The 15,728-nt window shown below is 42.6% G+C and overlaps 1 protein-coding gene across 6 annotated transcripts in view; it reads right to left on the reverse strand.

The window, feature by feature from the left end:
• The window catches only part of TRIO (trio Rho guanine nucleotide exchange factor), a 355,575-nt gene that overhangs the window by 205,143 nt on the left and 134,704 nt on the right, over positions 1-15,728 (reverse strand). For all 6 annotated transcript variants that reach the window (XR_011530455.1, XR_011530456.1, XR_011530457.1 and 3 more), the window contains exons 5-8: positions 14,298-14,810; positions 12,638-12,760; positions 7,763-7,954; positions 130-261 (exon numbers count right to left, since the gene is read on the reverse strand). Coding sequence is in view for 3 of the 6 variants with exons in the window: in XM_070587180.1 (XP_070443281.1) it covers positions 130-261; positions 7,763-7,954; positions 12,638-12,760; positions 14,298-14,810 (960 nt within the window). In the remaining 3 variants the exon portion in view is untranslated. The remainder of the gene's footprint in view (positions 1-129; positions 262-7,762; positions 7,955-12,637; positions 12,761-14,297; positions 14,811-15,728) is intronic.

Raw genomic sequence — 15,728 nt, forward strand, 5'->3', positions numbered from 1 at the left:
ATAAAACTGCAGTTTAATTTGAAATCTATAAGCTTTTCCTAAGCTAACAAAACTTCGAATCTTTCAGCTTTTGGTGCTATGACACAAAAATAATGTTGCTTTGCAACTGAAGCAGCACTGAGCACTTACCTCGGAATAAGCCAGGGTGATGTGCTCATAGATCCCCTGGTGGTGATGAATGGCGTCCTCCAGGTCCGGTAGCTCCGACGGAAGGTCCACCTCACCACAGGCTTTACACCACGAATCCACATTGCTCATATACTTGGAAGGTCAAAACAAAAAGGATTATGTCTATCAATGACCATCTGTATTGACACATGACTCTTTTTTAACGTGGTTTTGAAATAAGCATAGTGGATTCTAAGGTAGCATGGTTGAATGTCCATCTCACACGGCATTAAGGTGAGTTCTCAAACCGGATTCCCGAACTCCCCCCGCCGGCCCTCCAGCTGAGGTTCTGGCAGCACTGGGACCCAGGAACCTGCTTGAAATGACGGCCTCAGGTGATTCTGCGGCCCACGTCTGGGAGCACAACTGGAGCAACTCGGCCTCGCATTCTCTGTTTTGGACATCCTGGTTAATCTTCCCATTCCACATCTGAATCCACGTTCCCAACTGCCCTGTGCTGCCAGCCATGGAGGACACAGAAGCTTCGTCCCCCTACCCCTCAGCCTCAGTTGAACAGCAGGGTGCGGTTCCTCTGGGAGCTGTGGTCCAACCTTCCAGGTTTCCTCTTACATGAGAATGCTAATGGAAGATATCTGAAATCCTTTACCTAACATTGGGATGAGCAGCTGGCCCATTTTTCTACCTTTCAAAAGCAAATACATGCAGGAAATAAAAGGAGACCAAGTGAAGGTGGTCTAAACTCCCTAGCTGTGCCCATTGACTCGAAGGGAGGCCGCGGAACCCCTCAGGTCCTTCCCACTTTGCATCTGCTGCAGGCGGCAGTCCCAGGCTGCTGCCGCCAACTAATCTCTCCCCAGTCTTCTCCCTGGCCACCCCCACATGCCCAGGATTCATCAATAGCTGAGAACTCACTGCCAAATTTCCTGGGGAGATCCTATCAGCATCCATCACGCTTTAAGTGTCAAAGGCAAGCAGCAGAAGCCCCAATTAAAGACGCTAATTCAATTAAGCCAGACCAACACAATTCCCTGGGTTTCACGAACTCTTTTACTCCAGTTCCTCACTGTCTTTCAACTTACCAGGCAATGTGGAGGGTGACTATTTAAAACAGAGTAAGTGACCTGCCAGGCAGGAAAAGTGCTATGATTCTCTTAAAATATATATATTAGAATAACTTCCCAGGTACTTAGGACATTTTTAGGAACTTAAATAAATCACCCAAGTAATAACTCTTCATAAAAATTCCTTTATTATTAATGTATTGGCTCAGAAAAATATCAGTATGCAAATCTTAGGGCTTGAAACCAATTCATTTGGCCATCGGTGTCACCTGATAGCACATGGTTTCTGATGGCTTCAAACAGGGACAATCCTCATTACCCTCTCCTCTGGGGCCTTCCCAGTACCATCATCAAGGCAACAAGAGTGGTCATAAAACTACTTTACACCTCTCCCCGCTGCATAAATTCATGTCTGACGACTTAGGCATGTTTCTAAGTATTTCCCGGGTGGAGTGTTCTAGAAATGTCAATTAGCTCAGGCTGGGGGGTTCTAAGTGTTCTTGATCTCCATTTCACTCTATCTTCTTCCATTACCACATTTCATGCCAATTATTAAATTATTGTAAACCTTTTTCAAATATGAATGACTGAGGTTAACCATCATCATTAATAAGTCATCAGGTCAAGTCAGCAGCTAATTGCTTCTGCACACTGGCCACCACAAAAGGCCCAAAACAAAGCAGAGTTACAACATCTTCTTAAGAAGAGGCTAAATTGCTTCTGATAGAACAAGGTGAAAACAAGTTTTAGTTATTTAATACTTCACAATAAGCAGAAGTGTCAGACTAATATACCACTGTATCAAAATGACTATTAAAATAGATTTAACTCCAATTTTCTGAAGCAATCAGTAAAAAGAAACATTCAAGAAGTTTTAATATATGCCTGTAGTAACAGTGACTTACTTATAATTTCTTAAAGTATCCTAAGAAGGTATAGATTGATTACTCTTACCTGAAAATATGTAGCAAGGTTCTAAATACACAGGGAAGGACGGTTGCCACACGGAAATCTTGAGGAAAAAGGATTCTGCACGTCTAAATTCACTCGGTTAAGATATCCCAAGGACAGAGAGAAATCTGGCCTTGGTTTTACAGGGGCTTTTGCACAAGTGTAATTTTTGTCTTTTATTTATGAGACGGGGCGAACTCTAGGCTCTGAATGCTTTCTGAAAGGCTGAACACCCAGAAGATCTGAACGGAGTGCCACCAGAGCACCAACCCCATTCAGAGAGCCAAGGAACAGGGTGTTAACAGGTATTCCACAAAGAAAAGGCACCCTGGGGTCAAGTTTGGTGTCAAAGTTCAACAGGTACCTGTAGAACAGAACCTCTTAGAGCCTTTTAATATGATAATATGCACTGTGAATATGGGGGGAGGGGACACTGGCATGTCTGTTTAAAAGTTCTCTGACCACTCTACTACACCCCATATCCCCTACACATACCTATTACCATCCTGAAAAATACAGTTTGGGATTGCAACACCGGGAGAACGTCTAGCACAGAGCCTGACACTTTGTAATCGATGAGGACTGATGATGGTTACTGTACTCTGGCAAGAGCAGAGCAGCCAGTTCAGTCTCTGATGCTGTAAGTGCTCAGTGAAACAAAATACATAAACATACAGCATCTGGCCAGACTGGCGGTAAAGACAGGAGAGTGCAAGAGAACTAATGAATTCAACTTAAGAGCCGGGATCAGAATTGAGAATTCTGATGCTCAGCATAATGGTGACTTTTTTAAAGCATTGCTGAATATAAGATGACAGGAGTCTGGGTCAGCTGGTTTGCAAAACTGAGGCAAGCAGATGAGGGAAGAGTGACTAATATATGTTTTACAAGGAAAGCTTGAATAATTAATTAGCAGATTTATTTTCATAAGCATGTATTCCACTACTCTCCATCTGCTGAGAGTGGGGGCTTCCAATTTGGGAGCAGCTCAGCTCTCTGGCCTGTTCTGCCTCCCACCCAGGCGAGCTGGGATCCTCGCAGCGAGGAATGTCACTCCCACCCATCTCCCACCCCCACCACCTAGTGAAGGAGCGGCAGCTGAGCACAGGCAGTTAGCTCGATTTAGGAGACAAAGAAAAGAGACCTCCTAGAGTGTGAACTTTTTAAATATTTATTTAGAGAGCTTTTCTCCTCTTCAGAAAAATTAAGACTGGTTGAAAAATTATTCATGTACATGAATTCAAATTTCAGAGTTTCTTTCTAATTTCCTCATTTTCTCTTTTCATTTCTAGAAAACATTACCCTACTTTTCCTTTTTATGTCATCATTCTATTCCCTGAGTCTTTACCAACACACTCCCTCTCCTGGTTACTCTAAGGGAGATGGCTCCCATCTCTGCCCAGGGAAATCACAGGCGGATGAAGCATTTCCACTTGTGAATCCGGCTCTGCAGCTCCAACAGGGTAACCTGGAGAAGACAGGTTTGGTTTGAACCAAAATATGCCAATGATCACTCCAAGTATCATAAACCTGTTTTCATTAATACTTTTTTCTTTTATATATATGCATTTTTTATTCCAATTCCCTTCTATTGCATGAAAATCATGTTTTTGTTTTACTACAAGCCAAGAATTAGGCCTATACTTTTAATAAAGTGAAACAACATTAAAATGGGAGCAATTCCATGCGTATTATTTGCCATAGAAATCCAAAAGGGAATACTGAAGCAGTATTCTTACTGTTTTCCTCTGAATATCAACCCAGACTTATGATAAAATTATCCAGCTGATAACTAGGATAAGTCATGTTTATGGTAAATGTTACTTCTAAATTTATAAGAATATTAATGTAATTGCTTTGTTTGTGGAAATGTGCTACTATGTCAGGAAGTAAAAGACCTTCATGAACCTCAACGAAAGTCCCAGCTTTGGGAACACAGACAAATCACTGTCCGAACAGAATACCAGGACAATAACACCATGAGCCTCTTTACTTCACTGGCCTGACTGAAAGATGAAATGAGATTTTGTGTTAAAAGCTTCGCAAGTTTTAAAGAACTATACAAACACTGGTTGTTACTTTCTTTTTTGGCTATTATCAAATTACAGAGGCCCCTAAAGTGATAGATAAAATAAGGTGATCAGATTTCTGGTTTGCTCTAAAGGTAAAAACAGAACTTTCTGCAGTGATGGAAATGTGCACCTGCACTGTCTAACAGAGGAGCCACTAGCCCCAGAGTGCTACTGAGCATCTAAAATGTGGATACTGTGACTAAGAATGTGAAAATTACAATATTTTATTAATACATTTTATTTAACTTTAAGGAATTTCAATAACCACATGTGGTGACTGGCTACCATATTGGACAGCACAGCTCTAGATCATTTTTTTCTAACAGAAAAATTGGAGATTCTAAGGTATAGTAAAATCAAGTTACTCTAATTCTTTGTTTTATAAAAATGTAATTCTAATAACATTTGCTATCAAAGCTTCCTAATATAAAGAGCCTGTCCAGTGGATACACCACATGACCCTAAATCACGTCCACTGGTGAATGGCTAACACAGTGGTCATGTCTCCATACTTGCAAACTGATCCTCTGATACCATACACGCCTTCACTGGAGAAGAGAACATGAGAGGGAATGGATGGACGAGACATCTTTGGAAGACATGTAGTCTATCAAGTGTCATTCTCATCTAGTTTTAACCTTAAGATTTATGTTTATAAAACCACAAGCAAATACGAACACAAGAACCCCCACAGAGACAGAGGAGTGAGGCCGGGCAGCTTGGCGCACACAACTCCCTAGCTGGGAGCTGTCATCCTTATGGGGAAGGCCGCTTCCTTTGGTAAGACCATTGACCACTGGCTCACATTTGAGCTCTACATCCCCTTAATCAGATTTAAATTCTTAATGAAAATTCTGTATGGGGTTCAAAGAGGTGGCTATAATGGAAACCTAACTTATGATGTCCAAGTTTCTGGTCCTTTTCCTAGTGAGCTTATGAAACAGCTGAAGCACAACCGGAAGGCAAAGCTTCTAGAAAGAGAAAACAAAGTTGACCTGTTCCTGTGATTGTCTGCTGGGAAGAAGAAAACTACTTTAATAGGAGTGGTGTTCTATGCATTAGAATTTCAAGGATCTTACTTTGATCAGTGAAGGGGAAGATACAGAATACATTTTTACTTGAGGGTAAGGAAACGCTTTCTGGAGACATCCCAATATCCCCTCCGCACATTTCAGTTGCCTGGGTGCAGGCCTCATTACCTCAGTCAAGGTCCATCAGAGATGCCAGGCCCCCGCTTCACCAGGCAACTCTGTCCCTAAGCTTGTATTTGGCTTCTTCTCCGGCCACTTGATACACATGGAGACTTCAAACATTGTTATTGTTTACGCAAGATCCCTCAAAATTCTGTTCAATAATGTATTCATCTAGTTTAGTTCCCTTCAAATCCAGAAATTACACCCATTCATTTTATCCAAATAAAAACACCCCAGGCTCTTTCAACTTTGCTGCAAGTTTGAAATTTTTGATAATAAAAAAATTGTGGGGAAAGAATGCCCCATGGCATCCACATTTCTAGATTATTTTCAGGCACATCAGAGTGGCAATTAATCTTATGGGTTTATTTACAATTCTAAATCCCACCATGCTTATGAAAGAGATTTTTCCCTACGTGTTATTATGCTTCAGATTATCTGTCATTCACCCAAGTAGCTCGTCTTGTTTCAAATTTATTCATATCATACTGATGTACTTTTCTGGGGGCCCACTACCAATTTACACACTCTGAGCTCAACGGGGTTGCTGTAGCCTACACTACGTTACCCTTCCAGCTGGCACATGTGCAGGCACCACACAGCTCCTCTTCCCACTCACAAAAATGTCCAGTGAACAATACATCACCACCCTGGACAATCATGGGGACCAGAGGTAGCCACAGAGTCCTGGAGACAGTGCTGTTTTATGCTAAAGAGGGTTCGTGTTACTTTAAAAAAAAAACTGTTTTTCTGTGTGAGTTTTAATTTATCCTTTATCACAAAACTAGTTAAATGCATGAGGTCAGTAAGCAGAAAAACCTTCCTACTGAAACCTGGAAGTCCCTGCTCACAGCTTTTACATGAGGCTATTAAAATTTTTTTTTCTCTTTATATTTCACTCCGTTTCCTCTCTTGCTTCATACTTTAAAGGTTTCTGGAGTTGAGATCACTACTAATTAGTGTCTTGTGCAACATTCTAGCTGCCTTGCCAAAATCCCAGGCAAGCTGGGGCCTCCATCTTACCTTTACTGACTTCACTCCTCAACAGACACTGTTTCTAGATTAAAGAGATAATATTTCCTTCTTAGGAGCATCAGTGCAAATCCTTATGACTATAGTTTTTTCCCCAAAAAAATTATCCCTGAGAAAGCTTTATCAACAATTCTCCTTTAAAATAAGGCAACCACTCGCCCCATGGCTAAAAGTTCCTGTGCTTTTTCACCACGTCTTGAAAATGTATTTCACTGCCCAGCACACCTTCTACTCCCAACGTTTGAGTCACGAGCTAATCCCTCTCCTTCTGCCACACTCAGAGTGTTTGTTTAAGCAAGTCTGCCTGAGGTGCGGACTGCGGAGGTGTGGGGAGTGTAATGGCATACGTTACAGATTACCTCCTAAAGAAGGTATTTCCACCAGCACTCAGCAAACGAAGCCATTGTGAAGGCAGGATCCATAGAAATAACTTAGTAACTGTGAAAGACACTGTCAGCTGCCTACCCAAAAGCCACTTTTCCACCCCAGCCCTTGCTGGCAGAGCCTGCTTACCACTGTGTAAGCTAAGAGGCTGGACCCGCGCCTTCCCAGTCTCCTCTGCAGCCAGGGCATGGGCATGCACCCCACTCCTGGCCAACGGGAACCGAAGGGAAGCGTGCTGGGGTGGAGAGACCTTCTGAAGATAACGTTTCCCTGATGAAAGTAACAGGCAGAGACACCGCCATCCCTGCCTACACGGGAAACTATGGTCGTGGGGCTGGTGCTGGGAGCTGGGACATACATCTGCGACCATGAGGAGAGGGCCAGCCAAGCTAAGGAGCAGACCCCAGCCCTGACATCACTGTATGGCTAGAATCCCTTCACTTTGCAACTTCTTGTTTTGTGAGAAAGCAAACCCCTGATGGTTTAAACCTGATAATCAGGCATCCTTTTACTTGCTGCCAAAGCATCCTAACTGGAACATTAAAGTGACAATAATGAGGAGAGAGAGGGGGCGGAGGAGGGAGAAGAGGGGAGACAGAACAGCAGCCACCACTTATTAGCACTTCCTGTGTACCAGGCACCACGCAAGGCCCCTAGCGAACTGTCTCATTTATACAATAACACACTCCTCCCGTGTAGATACTTTTATTTCCACCTTACAAACGAGAAAACTAAGGAACACAGAGGTGAAATAAATTGCCTAAAAAAGGAGTAAGAGAGCTGGGTTTTAACTCACAGCTGACTGACTTCAGAGGTCATGTTCTTAAGCACAGTAAGTGCCACATGAAAGTCCCCAAGGACTTGGCCACAGGTAGAGAGGACATTAGAGGAGGAAGCGTTCTGGTCACCACCTCATGGGCTGGGGGCCCCAGGCACTGACCTTCTCAGCCTTCTGGTGGAAAATGGAGGACATGTCCAGCAAGGTGCTCCGCTCATCCAGGGCTGCCGCAAACGCCTTCCACTCCTGCTCCAGCTGATTCGCAATCTGCTTAATCTGCTGAGAGGCGTAATGGCCAGACTCGACCAGGCGATTGGCCACTGACATGATGCGGTTGATGTTGACATACACGTTCTGCGGAAGGGGCAGAAAGAGCGGGCTCACTAAGGACTGAGAAACCTAGACAGCACTTTCTGAAGCACAGCCGACTAACTCAACAGTTATCACATTCTTAACAGCAGAATCACCTGATACATAAGAGGATAATATTGCTATCTGGATTTCCATAAACTCTCATCTATTTTTAAAACTGAAAAATTACAAATCAACTAGCTGAAAGGCATATTGTTAGGCACAAAGCAAGCAAATACACAAGTGGGTGCACACAAATGTACTATTACTCACTTCTTGGCTTCAAATCCTGACAAGGGTCCAGATGGCGAGCTCGCTGACAAGCAGTCACCCAGAACTGAAGGAACCCAACGTCTCAGTTCTTAACTAGAACCCAGAAACTACAGAGTACATACTTAGCAACCAAAGGCTATTTGTGTGAAAACAAGCTCTCCTTTCTACATAAGCCCAAGTCATCTTTCTGGTGCCAACAGAAAATCTTATGTAAATGAATCTACTTTCTCCAAGGAATATGAATTGGGGTGGAAATACAACAATGCTGTGTTCAAATTTTAAATCAAGCTTTTCTACTCTGTTGAGTCCACCAGTTTGCTGCAAAAATAAGGATGCGAGGCTTAAAAAAAACCCTACTTTTTTTGTGAAAAAAGTTCTTGCTATGGTATTTCACTGTCCACCTTCGATCTTCTTTAAGGTTCCCATGACAGCAAAGGCAGGGGTGGGGAATGCACACCTTCAACAATCCCAGGCTGCTGTCCTTCATGTATTTATTATTTTTGTGATGCATCACAAGACTGCTCCTCTCAATGGGTCCCCCAAAATTGTAGACACATCTTCGGCTCCTCCCAATTTTGCCCCTCAATCTAATTACCCAACGTGTCCAAACTCCTCTACATTTTTCCTTCCTTCTCTCCCTTCCACCATGGTCCTTGGGCCAATCTCCTACTGCCTCGCACCCCGAACTCTGCGACAACCTCCTCGCTGTCACCTAGTCCGCAGTTCACCCAAGTAAGCGTCCTAAAGAACGTACTGGGGCCGGCCCCGTGGCCGAGTGATTAAGTTCGTGCACTCCACTTTGGCGGCCCAGGGTTCCACTAGTTTGGATCCTGGGTGCAGACATGGCACCACTCATCAGGCCACGTTGAGGCGGCATCCCACATGACACAATTAGGAGGACCCACAACTAAAATATACAACTATAAACTTGGGGGATTCGGGGAGAAAAAAGTAGGAAAAAAAAAGATTGGCAACAGCTGTTAGCTCAGGTGGCAATCTTTAAAAAACAAAAAAAAAAAGAATGTACTTATCCATTCTTTTTTTTGTTGTGTTTTTGAGGAAGATTAGCCCTAAGCTTACTTCCGCCGCCAATCCTCCTCTTTTTGCTAAGCAAGGTTGGCCCTGAGCTAATATCCATCCCATCTTCCTCTACTCTACATGTGGGACGCCTGTCCCAGCGTGGCTTGATAAGCGGTGCGTAGTGCTACGCCTGGATCTGAACTGGTGAACCCCGGGCTGCTGAAGCGGAGCGTACAAACTTAACCACTGCGCCACTGAGCCGGCCCCTGTCCATTCTTTCTTTATACCTTCTTTCACTCATTCTTTTCCTCCATTTCTGACCCCAGCCTAAACAAGGTGGAGTCACCCTTACCTGGGATTAGAGAGCCACAGACTCCAGCCTGAGTTACTCCTCTGGGCTGCATCTGCAGGCCAGAATCAGCTAACAGATGTCTGGGTGTCTAAAGCGGCAGGGAGACAGGGCACTGGGTGAGGCTGTGACAGCCAGTCAAGGCCGTGATCAGCGGGCTCCTGAGGCATTCATGCTCTAACTAGTGTCCTTTAAAAGCCATGCCTTCCCTTCTCATATGCGTTCTCTCTCTTTAGTGACAGGTGACTAGTTTCACTAATTTTGGCTTCCTCTGTATCCTGAAAGAGGAAAATCCACCCAAAAGGACTGTTAGGAAGAGCATAAGCAGATGCCCTCTGTTAGGATCCAGAGACGAGCTGTCTATTCAGATGGCTCTATTGTGGGAACCACTGAGGGTATTCATTCCCACCTAGATTCTCTTACAGTGTCCTGCATTACTTTTATAGCCTCAAACAGACTGTATCCTACACATGGGCACTGGTCCACGTGTTAGACCTTTTCCATATCTCCATCATTTCTGGCACAAAGGAACATGGTGGCACAGCCTAAACAAGCAACCTGCACACAAATAGAGTAAGTCCCTACATTAAAGGTACCTACGCCTAGACTCTTATCATCATAGCTATTAAAAACATTTGTAGGAAAAAAAAAAAGTGGGGGGGCAAGCCCGGTAGCCCATTAAGTTCACACACTCCACTTCGGCAGCCCAGGGTTCGGATCCTGGGCACAGACATGGCACTGCTCATCAGGCTGTGTTGAGGCGGTGTCCCACATGCCACAACTAGAAGGACCCACAACTGAAATATACAACTATGTACTGGGGGGATTTGGGGAGAAAAAAAAATACTTGTGATAGTAGAATGAGCATCATTGTTGGTATCCTTTAAAATGATTTCTTTGAAGATTGTCAGCTTTGCACATTGATATTCAGTATTTTCATTTTCTTTGTGAAAAAGTGTTTAAAACACTGTAGATAGCAAAAGAAAGGGCTGAAGGTCAATAGGTCCTTATTCTGCATACATAAATGTCCTAGACAAATACTAAGGATTTGTGGAGGTATTGAGAACAAGGGTTGGGATACACCTATAAAGCTCTCCCAACAGTTATCACCCAGCATGGCACAGGGCTACCACATTCTTTTTTAACTAAAATTTTAACTTAGAAAAGTAATAATAGTGTATTGTAGAAAATTAGAAAATACACTTATACCTAAAAAAGACATCACTCATACTTTTTTCTTACTTATTTTAACAGTATTTTAATTAGACTGATAACATCACTGACGATAATTACCATTTATCAAGTATTTCCTATATGTTCAACACTATAGTGTTTTACTTATATGGAGTAAATAAAATAATGTAAGACTGTGAAAGGTAAAGATTATCCCCACTTTATAGATTAGGAAACCAAGGCTTAAAGAGATTAAATAGACTGCTCAAGGTCACATGTTAAAGAGAAGAGTCAGAATTAGAAACCTCTGCTTTCACAACCCACACTCCTGTCTTCCACACCATGCTTCCCAGTCTGCTGATTTCTAAATCTGTCACTATTTTTTTTAAAGATTTTATTTTTTCCTTTTTCTCCCCAAAGCCCCCCGGTACATAGCTGTGTATTCTTCGCTGTGGGTTCTTCTAGTTGTGGCATGTGGGATGCTGCCTCAGCGTGGTCTGATGAGCAGTGCCATGTCCGCGCCCAGGATTCGCACTAACGAAACACTGGGCCACCTGCAGCGGAGCGCGCGAACTTAACCACTCGGCCACGGGGCCAGCCCCCTAAATCTGTCACTATTAATGCTGGGGAGGGAGGGTATATTTTCTGTTCATGTCTAGTTTTTCTAAAATATATTTTAATATTTCTAGTTTTTAAAGTATGTAACAAAGTGGACTGAACATGCCTTTCATCATTAGTTGGAAGTTTCAGAATATTTTGAAAAATTGATAGGAATGTTTTAGGAAGAAATTCTTCCAAGAAACGTCCCCTAAAGGTTAACATTTTGGCTCTCCTTATCCATGCCCAGGTTTGATCATTTCACCCAGAAATCCTCTTACCTCAAACTCTGGAACAGGGAACAAACTTTCTTGATGGTGTCTATTACAAAAATTTTATTGCTAAATCTTATCTTTGAAACTACATAAATTAGAGCAGTTAGCTGACCAAACTTTAATTAAATGGCATCTTACTAAAGTGATTCAAACAAAGGCCCTGTCTTCACATTGCTCCAATGCTCTGTAACAAACGTTATAAGGCCTAGGAGTATTTAATTCTCATAAGGTTGGCTCAAAGTCCAAACCAAAACTCCTTGCTCCTGAAGAGGAAATTTCTAGAAGCTTAACTATCTACAGAAGTAACCATATATCCTGTAGAACAAGATATAGTTTTACTTCAGTTATATTAACTCCAAAAATGTAACAAAAGTGATATTTAAAATTCATTGTTGGTTGGGTTTTTCTCCTGCAATGTAGACCTCTGTCTGGTCACAACAGGCCAAGGGCATCAAAAGCATTGCCCTAGAGGAGAGCCAGGGTTCCAGGCAAGGCTGATGTCCAGATCCGAGCCCTTCAGTTCAGCTTGGAAGGAAATCTCCCATTTTAGGAGAGCTGGAGGACGCCCTTGAGGAAAGCAGCAGGCTGACTTACTCCCTCGTCGTGAAGGGCGGCCAGCAAACTGACAGCAGGTCTGCTCAGGAGACTCAGCTGGCCTCTGAGCAGCTTTTCTGGAGCTCCTGTAGGCTCCTTGGAGTGCAGCACAGGAGCCAGTGTCAAAAATCATCCATGTTGGACTGGCCAAGTAATTGATTCAAGTTTCACTGGTTTGTTTGCTTGATTTTGTTTTTGTTTGTTTAAAACTTAAAACAAGCTACTTAGACACTGAAAACACCAAGAACTTTCCACACTTGGAGATCAGCTGCTAGCATCTAATCAGTAACTCTGAAGGCCCCCCAGAGCCCCCCGGCAGTATGCTGGGACATGATCTGTATAAATACCGCCCATTTGCTAAAATGCTTTCACACACAGGATACACCGATTCCGAAGGTATCTTACCATACAGTTCATGGCAAAGTGGTTGTGCTGTGTCTGAAGCTCCATTGCGTGAGGATGGCTGGTCCCAATCTCAGTGTAGCTGTTCAGAAACAGGCCCTTGTTGTGTGTGATCCAGTCAAACATCTACCGGAACGAAAAAGACAATGTGGAATCACTCTAGAAAGAGAAATGACGGACACGGCCCAGGAATGAGGCCAAACCAAGAAAGGGTAGCGCCCTTCCTCTGACAACTTCTCAGGCTTTAGGGCCCAGAAGATTCCAGACCTCAGAAGTCAGCAGTTCTCAACTTGCAGGATCTACAAGAAAATCTTATCTAATGAGTTCCTCTGATAGAGAAGGAAGTAAGGAGCAGATAAGAGGTATTCAAATCCCCCAGACTAATTAAAACTCCAATCTTCTGACTCTCAACCCAGCCTCCTTGCTATACTGAACTGCCTAATTGGCCACACTGCTCTTCAATTAAAGACCCGTTAGGTGAAATTAGGGATTTACAGGTCTCTGAACAAGTTTTGCTTTGTCCACAGATTTCTGACAATCCAGAGACATAATAAAAGATTATGATCTTCAGTGCAAGAAGTAAAAAAAACCAAAACCTATGCAAATGCAAACAATAAAGTTTAACATAAAAATAAAACAAGATTAGGAAAAATTTAACAAGGACATCTCTCTTAAGGTTCAATAGAGATGCTACCTGGAAAAGGATGTCAATTATGTTGTTCCCAAGGAAAACATTTACAGAAAAAGAAATGGCTAGCAGTTAGCAACGCTACCATGACCTGAACCAGAATCCCAGAGACAGTCAGCTGTTTTTCCAGTAAGTGGAAGGAAGATTTTCTAGTGTCTTTGAAAAGGCACTACTAAAATATAAGCACATTGACAGACATGTTAAAAGTTTACCAAATAATAGTACTGAATTGTCACCTTTTGAAAGGTCCTTTACATCAAAAATTACTAATGCAGTTTTTTCACTTTATAAAATATTCTCCTGTCCATGAAAAAACTTGAATGGCTCAAATTAAGAGTGATCAATTCACCCACGTTCATGGCTCGCAACACATTCCTATAAATAAGTGTCCTGTTTTCACATCACTAAGACTGAGATAGCCAGTAACTGACAAGAATTCACTTTGACCAGCTGGTTTGTCTGGAGTACAAGAATAAAACACAAGACCACAAGTAATTATTGCCTGTATTTCCAAGAAGCTCTTATTTTTAATGCATTATTCACCTTTTATTTTAAAAACATGCTCAGTAGTAGACCTGAATGGTGTTCTGTCACTGGCTTTGTTGCGGAAGAGCAGTTATTAGCAAAATACATCCATAATTATCGCTCTCAATAACATAATCCTATAAAATTTTTACTCTTTTAACTGAAGATACCATTCTCACCTATCTTACAGGCATTCTAAACCAAACTATCAATAATCAATAACTCAAAGTTTCTAAAACAGCACTGCATTGCACAATGAGCAAAAGTAGAAAACAAGTTTAGGAGAAATCTCTGAACTGACACTTGCTGGTCACTAGCAACTGCCATGAGAGGAGCTGATGCTTCCCTAGCCCTTTCTCCTGACCAAAGCAGCCTTGGCGGCTGGGACCCAATGACCCAGGAAGCCTCCCTCCATGTCTCATGTTAGCATCCCTCTCCCTCATCTTTTACCTTCTCAGCATCCTGTTCAAACAGCCTCAGCTGAAAGCACTGGTCCAGCTTCAGTTTCCTCACATGCCACATCTGATGCAGATGCTGCCGCGTTGAGTGCAGCCTGTCCAACATGGCGGACACCTTCGGTAAGAGGCTCTGCAGGTCCGCATTGCCTGACCCCGAGTTCTTTTTGGGAAAGCTGTCACTGCTCTGAATCCTCTGAAGTAGCTTCTGTCCCTCTAAATCCAAGTCTTCTATGGGGGCCTTAATCACCTTCTTCTTCAGCTGGGAGTGTTCCTCAATCATATTCCGAGCCCCCTCCAAATCCTGAGGCAACTCCTTCTTAGCCAGGATGTCCTGAAGTTCCTCCAGCCGAGAGAGCATGTGGGTTGCATTGCTAATGTAGTCTTCAAAAGCAACTCTGATTTCAATCCATTCTTCATGGTTGTATTCCAGGCAGCCATCAAACTCAGGGGTTAGCTGAGAAGGATCAACTACTTTGGTAAGGCCTTCTAAAGAGACCATGTTTGTCTTAAGGGGAAAAAGAATCATGTATGAGAAGATGAAACCATTTTATACGGTCTTATCATAATGCAGTTTGCAATGCTTAATTACAGATTTTCAAACTTAAAGCAAGTAATCTATTTATAGAAAACATAACATACCTTGTTCTGGCCCCATAAAAATAAATGTAGATGAAAGAAGCATTAGTATAGTCAGTGAAAGATAAATCCATTAAAGCAACACACATACGTTAGTTGCAATACCTATGTATTTCATCAGAGCTAAGGAAATCACATTTCCTTCCAACAATTTGGAAATTAATCCACTATCTTAGGTACTTTAGGATATGAATGACTTTTCTGAAATTTAGGAAATAGACAAGGGTTACAACAAGAAAGCTGAAAAAAGCTCTTTTCACAAAGCTAAAGACAGAGGGAATGTTTCATTCATTGCAATAACCTGCAGCGATTCTGAGCAGTACAATGTTACACATAGTCTCTTCTACATTCTGATCTAAGGGTGACAAAGTTTTAGTCAATTACAACCCAAGGAAGAAATCTTAACTTCATCCTATCAGAATGAGACCCAGGGTTAATACTCGTATTATGCCTCTAGGCAAATGGGGTCAGGGGGAGCGGTGATTAAATGCAAAGACAATGGTAAAGGAAAAAGATTTGTGACCTAGAACCAAGATAAAACACAGAAAGGCTGGTTAACTCCACCTCTGTGAGCTCCTGCCTTAGAGAATCCTGGAACTGCATCTCTGTGCTGTTTGGCATCAGAACAGCAAAAGGCAGCAGAGCTGGAAAGAGAGGCTGCTCCTAATGCAGCACTCTTGCCTGTGATGTGACTGTAGGTTCCGTCCTGCCTCATTTGCCTGGACTTTAATGTCCATGGAGCAATCACTTCACAGAGAGAGGCTGGTAACAATGTAGAGACCAGTTC

The sequence above is a fragment of the Equus przewalskii genome, chromosome 20 (genome assembly GCF_037783145.1).
Source record: "Equus przewalskii isolate Varuska chromosome 20, EquPr2, whole genome shotgun sequence".
Taxonomy (NCBI): Eukaryota; Metazoa; Chordata; class Mammalia; order Perissodactyla; family Equidae; genus Equus; species Equus przewalskii.